At 46.9% G+C, this 8746-nt stretch overlaps 1 protein-coding gene across 1 annotated transcript; it reads left to right on the forward strand.

Moving 5' to 3' along the window:
• Nucleotides 1-4721: 4721 nt before the first annotated feature.
• Nucleotides 4722-7914, forward strand: Defb28 (defensin beta 28). Its single transcript, NM_001037502.2, has 3 exons — nucleotides 4722-4827; nucleotides 6483-6647; nucleotides 7789-7914. The coding sequence occupies exons 1-3, from the start codon at nucleotides 4734-4736 to the stop codon at nucleotides 7797-7799; spliced, it is 270 nt and encodes an 89-aa protein (NP_001032591.1). The 5' UTR covers nucleotides 4722-4733; the 3' UTR covers nucleotides 7800-7914.
• The last annotated feature ends 832 nt before the right edge of the window (nucleotides 7915-8746 follow it).

Raw genomic sequence — 8746 nt, forward strand, 5'->3', positions numbered from 1 at the left:
CTGAATACAGATGGTACACAGACATGCATGAAAGCAAAACACTGTACCCATAAAAATAAATAAATCAGAAGAAAAGTAGTAGAGATAGCAAATCCATCAGATATGAATATGTAAATGTAGGGTCCAAAATGGGAAAGGTAACATGAAGTTTCTAGAATATTACTCTCCACAGCAGTTACAAAGGAAATAAACAGTCCAGAAGTTACAGTGCAATTCATTCTACTATAAAAGCTTTAAGTCAGTGGTTCTCAACCTTCCTAATGCAGCAACTCTTTAATGCAGTTGTTTTAATACAGTTTCCTCGTGTTGCTGCTACTTCATAACTGTAATTTTGCTACTGTTATAAATCATAATGTATCTATGTTTCCTAATGGTCTTAAGTGACCCCTATGAAAGAGTCATTCAACCCCAAAGAGGTCTTGACCCAAAGATTGAGAACTACAGCCCCCCATGGTGACAGAAGAGTTCAAAGGGACTCAAGAGAGACGTATAATGTTTAACCAAACGAAGAAGACACATGGACAAGGGACGCCACAGAGTCGGTGACTTCTGTAAAAGAGTCAGACAGGAGCCTTGGAAATGAAGGCCCGATAAGGAGTCCAGAGAACACGGCTGCAGGCATCGCTAACTGATCAGCTCAAAGAGAAGAAAGATTATTCATATTTGAGGACAGGTTTTAAAAAAAAATTCCAATCACACAAAAGAAAAAAATTAAAGATAAAGAAAGATATTTCACTACAGCTGGAATCTCCATAGCTCTACTTTGGAATGCCTAGTCTCTAGCTGAAATTCCTAAGCTGAGAGGTTGTGGAACCTTAGAAGGTTCCAGAGGGCACAGTTGATGACTAGAGGGAAGCGTCTGGTTAGCTTGGCCTCTAATTCCAGGCTCACACTTTGAGCTCTGCTTCCTCTCTTGTTATGGACTGAAATGTTCTAGAACCGTGAGTTAAAATCAGTCTTCTCTCCTTTAACTTGTTTTTGTCAGGAACTTTGGTCACAAAGATTTGATTATTACAAGTCTCTGTGTGCCTAAGGCAGAGCAATCAGTTCTATAAAACAGACCCAAAGGAAAGAAAGATAAGCTACAATCCAATAGCAGCGAGCGACTCCCATACTCCACTCTCACCAGTGGACACGTTAACTAACAGAGCAACGCAGAGGCATGAAGAGTGAGGTGCGCTGGGGACCAGACAGACGGACAGACGGACGAAATAGCACAGAACTACCCAGTACATACAGAGTAGGTCCTTTTTACTCCCGTGGAACTTCCTCTAGACCATGCCATACATTAAGTTACAAAACAGACACTGGTAAGTGGATTAAAATTATATTCTTTATATTTTCTTATCACAGCTAGACAAAACCACAAGTCAATAATAAAAAATTAGGAATTATGCCATAAAGGGAGGTGTTTTTTTTTGTTTGTTTGTTTGGTTGGTTGGTTGGTTTTTGAGACAAGGTTTCTCTGTATAGCCCTGGCTGTCCTGGAACTCACTTTGTAGACTAGGCTGGCCTCGAACTCAGAAATCCGCCTGCCTCTGCCTCCCAAGTGCTGGGATTAAAGGCGTGCGCCACCACCACCCAGCGAAGGGAGTTTTTTTTAAAGATTTTTTTTCACTCTGTAACCCTGGTTGATCTGGAACCTACTATGTAGACCAGGCTGATCTCAAACTCACGGAGGTCAGCCCACCTCTGCCTCCACAGAGTTGAGATTAAAGATGGAGCATACATCTTTGAGTGAACTCAAAGGAGAACTAACGGCAGAGAGAAATGTCTTTAAACTATGTATGCACTAAAGAACTTATGTCCAGAGAAAAGAGCTTGGAAATTAAGCAACTAAAAAGAGCCCCTGTAGAAAACGGGCATAAAACAATTACAGACATTTAGCAGAGGAAGCTATGGATGGCTAGAAATACTTGGAAGATATGTAACAGCATTGGCCTTTAAAGAAGTACAGCTTAAGACCAGGAAGCAACCTGGCATTGTAGGATTAAACAGTGAGAAAGGACAGCTGGGTGTCGGAGCGCACATCCATAAACACCGCATTTGGGAGAAAGACCGAGGGGAAGTGCGGTTACACGGTTAGTTGTGGGCCCCCCAAGCTACTACAGTGACATGCTGCCTCAAAAATCAAGAGGTGGGAGACAATACTTACATCCTGGAAAATACTATGTAAGTGTTTTGTACTGTGTCACTCAGCCATAAAAGGAAGCAACCACGAATTGGAATAGCAACCTCAGGAGTCTGCCCACCAGGATTCCACGCATCCAGTATCCTCAAAACCACTGACTGGTGGAGATGAAAACCCAGTTGGTTTCTAGACATGGTGAGGACTGACCGGAAAGGATCATAGTGATTGTGTGTCCCCAGGAAAGTTGGCTGCCCTCTCTGAGCTTCAGTTTTCAATTCCGTAGGATGGTCACTATCATCCCAGCTCTACATTCTGGCTGATTGTACTTCACCTTACAAACTTCCCTGCCATGCCATCGATGGCCTGATTTTTCACTTCTTTTCCCAGAGACAACACACCATTTTATTGGCCTGATCAGCATTATCTAAAACAGCACCAGGTCTAGCCTCTGGTGAAAGGACTAGGCATGCCCTGCTGTGCCCGCTGCAAGTCACATTGCCAGTGACACCAGCACACACCAGGTGCATGCCATTCAGCCCAGAGAAGTTTCAGATGGAGAGAATGATGTCAGGTTTGAAATATCACTTAAGAGTAACCCCAGCCCCATATCCCAGCCAGAACAAACCCCATATGGCTGTGTGTGGTCTGATGCAGGTGGTGGCTCCGCCATTTCTGGGATTTCAGCCAAATTTATTTCTTCTCACTTACTCTACTGTAGGGCACTCTCCTCCTTGCACTTCTTAAACTCTCCTGCCGTGGGGCTCAGCCTTCGATGTTCTTTCTGCCTGGAAGACTCTGGATTCTCAGAAGGATCAAGTTAAGTTCTCAGGACATTCAGGTCACATTTAATGTCCTGTCACTTCCTCATAGATTCCTTTCTGAACTCCTCTGCCTAAAGTGTTCATACATCACACACACACACACACACATACACACATGCACACACCCCCAACACCATGACCACACACATACACAACACCATGATGACACACATACCACACTTACACCACATTCACATGTACACCACATACATACAGCATGACCACACACACACACACACTCACACACACACACACACACACACACACACGCACACTAACACACACAGGTCACATACACTTGACATATGACTACACATAAACACATCCTCCCAAAGTACACACTCAAACACACACAAGCACACATGCACACAAACCATGATTAATTACACATGCATACACCATGACCACATATACACAGCACCATGATGACACACACACCACACATATGCCACATACATACAACATGATTACACACATACACCAGACACACTAACACCATGATTACATGCAAATACTCCCTCACACCTGCCCCCACATACCATGATCACACAGCACATTCTTACCATGACCACACACATCACACTATAGCACATACACACACATATAGTACTCTTATTTATTGTTTGACGAGTTCACACACATGTGAACGGTGTATCTTGATATAATACATATAGCACATATACACATACACCACACATACCATGACTACACACACATCAGACACCTATACACCACACACTAACACCAAGACAACACAAAAATACCCACCCCATATCTGCTCACACGCACTCACGCACGCACGCAATCACCTTGCGTGTTTCTTTCCTCCTCGCCCTTTGACCCTGCAGAATTCTCTTCCACACTCTGAGCCCACATTTTCCTAGCTAAGGAATGTCAGCTCCTCCGTGGTCTGAGGGGTAGGCTCGAAGGTCATACACTGTTTAATCCTCATCTTCCTCCTCCTGTGCTCTAGTTATTTGCATACAGACAGGCTCTTACATAGTAGGCCAAACCTCCCTTGAACTCACTTCACAATTGAAGATGACCTTGTACTTCTGATCCTCCTGCCTTCACCTACCTTCCCAGTGATGGAATGGAATGGAAGGTTTGGCTCCTGCCAAGCCAACTCTGCCAGCTGTGCTCCATCTGCTGAGCCAACCTGCCTGTTCAGCCAATGTTTTCAAAAGGAGTACTCTTATTTATTGTTTGACGAGTTCACACACATGTGAACGGTGTATCTTGATCCTATCCACCCCAAGTCCCCTTTCCACCCACCCCCTGCACCTCAACATGATTTTCTCCTTCTGTTTTCTCTCCTTTATCATTGCTAACCCTGTGAGTCCAGTCAGTGCTGGAGTTAGAATGTTGCCAGAGCTTATCCAGTGTTTGCGGTGCCTGCGCTACACGCTCTGGGCACACAGGCACAGCAGCCTGTTTGCACCTGCAGGGCTCTCAGGCTCACAGTTGTCCTTGAGGCCACCAGTGTGTGAGAAAATGAGCTAGAAAAACTGCATCCCGATCATGGTGAGCATGGAGCAGAACCAGGCTGGAAGGAGGGACAAGAAGACTCCTTGGGGGCTAGATCTGCACTGTCCACAAAGCAGCAGGCTTACTGTCCTCTTGCCAAAGGACTTCTAGAGCTGACCCAAACACTGGAACGAGCTGCTCTTAGCACTGACCAGCAGAGGGCCCTTGGCCTTCCTCAGATTTATTACCCATGACTAGGCCCTACCTTAGTCATTAAAACCAAAATCAGTAGGAGTTTCCCCAGCACATTCAGTATGCTACAGACTCGCTCCTCCACCCTCTCGGGACACAATAAGCTCTGGTTCCTGACCTTAGCTGTCCTTGTGGTCCTGGCTCAGACATCCCCAGGTAACCAAAATGGTGGTGAGATGGGGAGGGGGAGAGCGGTAGCCTACCCACTGAATCTTTGGGATGGTGCCCATGGGGTCGGGAAGAATAGCCCGCAGGAACAGCCGAGAGAAAACCTTACTATGCTCGTGTCTTTGAGACCAGGGATGTTGCTTGGTGGTAGAGTTGTTTGGGGAACGTGTGTGAGGCTCTGGGTATGATCTCCAGTACTGGGATGGAAGGGAAAGAGAGTGGAAGGAGGGAGGGAAGAAAAAATAAGGGAGAGAGAAGCTGAGGAGGGGGAGAACGAAGGGAGTGAGAAAGGGAGGGAGGAAAGCAAGAAGGAATAGAGGGGGAGAGGAGGAAGGAAGAGAGGAGGGGAGGAAAGGAAGAGAGAACTGAAGAGGGTATAAGGGTGAAGAGAATAGACAGGGAGGTAGGCAGCAATAGGAGGAGGGAGAAGAGAAGAAGAGTGGGGCAGAGACAGGGATGTGCTGTCCTGTGGGATACCTGTAGTCACCTTGATGCTTCTCACTGGGGGGTGGGGGGGTGACTGGAGAATGCAAGCAGAGAGCAAGCAAATCCTTGTCCCCTGGCAACAATGCCTCTGCTCCCAATATATCCAGTCTGATCCCAGGCTCCCACTTCAGTCCCCTCCACTAGTCCCATCCCTTATGGTAACCAATGCATTTCCTTCACCTCCCCCTTGAAGCAAGCAGAGGAGGCATCTTGCTTTTTGGATATGTGTTGGGAAATGCCTGGGCAGACATTGGAGAGCTACAGGTTCATCCTAGGCTGCAGACACGGACCTGTTGTTAGGGCAGAAGATTGTGTGTGGCAGCCAGAGATGGACATCAGATGGCTTCTGCTCACTTTCCACACAATAATAGCTATTACTTTTATTAATAACTATTATAGGATAACGGTTGTGGCTGTCTGGAATTCACTATGTAGACCAGGCTGCCTTTGTACTCAGAGATCCACCTGCCTTCCAAGTTCTGGGATTAAAGATGTGTGCTACCATGCCTGGAACCACCTTATTTTCGAGACAGCGCTATTTCTATGCCTGGAACACACAGAATGGCTCTGCTGGTTGGCCAGTGAGCTCCAGGGACCTACCTGTTTGTACAACCCCACTAATGGGCTACAGATGTGTGGTGCTGTGCCCAACTTTTATGTGGGTGCTGGCTGCCCAAACCTCCATCCTCATGCTTACAAATCGAGTGTGTCCCCTGCTGAGGGGACCCCCAGCCCAAGTTCCTGGCTTTGTTATTGGATCTCTGATTGTTCTAGAGAGTAGGGGGAGGGGAGGAAGAAAAGGTCTACTCTTGGTTACCATGGATTGTAAACCGCCTTAAACTCTGGAGAAGACAGGGCAGAGGAGACTGTTGCAGTTAGGACATTTCAGAGAATGCCAGCACACCATCTGCAGAATCCTAACATGGGGAGAGGAAGTCAACCTGAGATTGTTTTTTTTCCAGGTTTAGTGTCTTGGGAGAGAGAACTCAGATTTACTTCCTAGGAGAGGATTTGGGGAGAGACAAGAAGAGGGAGTTTGTAATTTACATTGGGGTCTCAATGTCTCCCTGAACCCACCATTCTCCCGGGTCTGCAGACATTCTCAGGATATACAAGTGTGTCTTCTTCACACAGTTCCTCTCTGTTCACTGTGACAGAGGGATGGTTCAGAACCTGCTTTTATGGCTTGGGGAAATGCAGGCGCATATGCAGGGCCAATGAGAAGAAGAAAGAGAGATGCGGAGAGAGAACTTTTTGCTGTCTCAGAGAAACAAACTCAAGACTATCCCACATTCCAGTGACCAAAGATCGGGAAAAGGATGGTATGTATCTGTTTCAGACTTCTGGTTTTAGAGCTTCGGTTGTCATCATGACAAGTCGGGGACACATACAATACCCTATGCTGGAGCTTCTGAGGGTTCATTAATCAATGTCCATTGCAAAGGGGTCTTGACATGGGTCATCAAGTGTCCTACTTTTCATAAGGATCATGCACTTAACTTAGGTTAACAGTCTCCAAACTCATGTAGAAGTGAGAAAGGTGCAGAGGAAATCTGGACGAATCCATAGGGTGTGGCTAGCTTCTTTACCAACCATGGCCTCCACTCGTCTCTGAAATGGACATTTCAGGCTGGACCACTGTAATTCCAGATATTTTTAAAGCTTCATTCTTCAGATCACCATGAACAGACTCTGCTTTCTCGGGCAAAGCAGGGAGGGAGGTGGTGGAAATCAGCCTACTGATCAGCCACAGTCCTAAAGTGTATAGGATACACTTCTTGGTCCTCACTGCCTACCCTATACATGCATAACCTTCCAACAACCTCAACCCAATGACTTCAACCCAAGTTGGCTTCCAGGGCACCTACTCACCCCCGCCCCCCCCAGCTGTCTTAGCTACTTCTCCCAATGCTGTGAAGAAATGCCCCTAACAAACGCTACATAAGAAGGGATGTAACTTCCAACTGGACGGATTCCTTCTGTCCACAGCAGGCACCTGCAGCATCAGGAGCCCGAGGCAGCTGTATCCACAGCCAGGAAGCAGAGACGGCTGACTGGCTGCATGTTCAGCTCTCCGTTTAGAAATTCAGTCTGGGACCCGCTTCCCAGGCCCCAGGCAGGGTTGGTCTTGGCAGTTCTGTTGACTTTCCCTCACGGGCATGCCTCAAGCCCTGTGTCTTTGGTGATTCTAGATCTTGTCAGGATTTCAGTCCATATTAACGGTCACACCTCCCCCTACTATTCTGGTTGGGTAGCCATCCTTCCCCCATGGCCCAAAAGCTCCTAAAGGTGATTCCAAACCCCAGTCCTCCAGAATGTGAGGCTTGGAGAGAGAGAGAGGGTCTTTAAGAAGGTAACGGAAGTTAAATGAGGTTGTTAGGGTGGGGTCCTAGTGCTGTATGATTAGTGTTCTTATGAGAGGAGACTTGGAAGTAATCATTTGCCATCAATTATAACACACAGAGTCATGTTGAGATCCGAGAAGCCTCAAGGCATTGGCAAGCCAAGGAGAGAGGCCTGCGGAGAACCAATCTTCCTTTGGACTTCGTCCCCAGAATTCTGAGAAATTAAACTTCTGTTGTTCAACTCACCCAGTTTGTGGTAGTTTCTAATGGAAATGAATGCAAACATACTATGACACCCGTACCCTAAATATTGTCCTGAAACTCAAATCTGAAAGTTTTAGTTATCATTTTAATGTGGGTGTGCGGCGATGGCTCTGTTGGTGCCGTGCTTGCCGTGCAAACTTGAGGACCCGAGTTCGAACCTTGGGAATCACTTGGAAAAGTCGGGTGATTTCAGTCCCAGGGTTGGAGAGCAGAGGTGGGAGGCCCCCAGCCAGCCTAGCCTGCTTGTTGAGTTCCAGGCTACTGAGTGACTTAGACGCCAGAAAGAATTAGAAGGTGGTTGGCACCTAACCAACAGCAACTCTTCTTGTTTGCCTCCTCTTGCTACAAGAAACACCATGACTAAAAGCAACTTGTAGCGAAAGAGTATTTGATTTGAGGTTTACAGAACACCACTAGGGGAAGCAGGAACTCGAGGCAGGGACCTGGAAGCGGGAAGTGGAAAAGGAACCGTGAAGGAAACACTTGCTTCCGCTCTCTTTCAGCCACTCAGGTCTTGAGTTTAACTGTGCCACTCCTTGCTACTGTCTAAATCTGAATACTACACCTCACAAAGCCACCTACTGTCCCTGTCCCAGACAGACGGAAAGAAAGGAGGGCTAATCAGGGCCGAGGAGAGGGTGCAGTGGATGAAGTCCTTGCTGTTTAAGCATGAAGTCCTGACTCAGATCCCCAACACTATGTAAAATCTGAGTGTGGTGGTACATGTCTGTCACCCAACACTGGCATGGTGGGGGTAGGTGGCTTCCCGGGGATGGCAGGTCAGCCAGTCTCACTGAAACAGCAAGCTGCAG

The sequence above is a fragment of the Mus musculus genome, chromosome 2 (assembly GCF_000001635.26).
Source record: "Mus musculus strain C57BL/6J chromosome 2, GRCm38.p6 C57BL/6J".
NCBI lineage: Eukaryota > Metazoa > Chordata > Mammalia > Rodentia > Muridae > Mus > Mus musculus.

Bases quoted from the DNA above. Each gene is read 5' to 3' on its own strand.
- Defb28 (NM_001037502.2), top strand. From the start codon at position 4,734: ATGCTACAGACTCGCTCCTCCACCCTCTCGGGACACAATAAGCTCTGG. The intron at 4,828-6,482 runs GTAACCAAAATG...TCACTGTGACAG, and splicing joins CCTGGCTCAGACATCCCCAG to AGGGATGGTTCAGAACCTGC.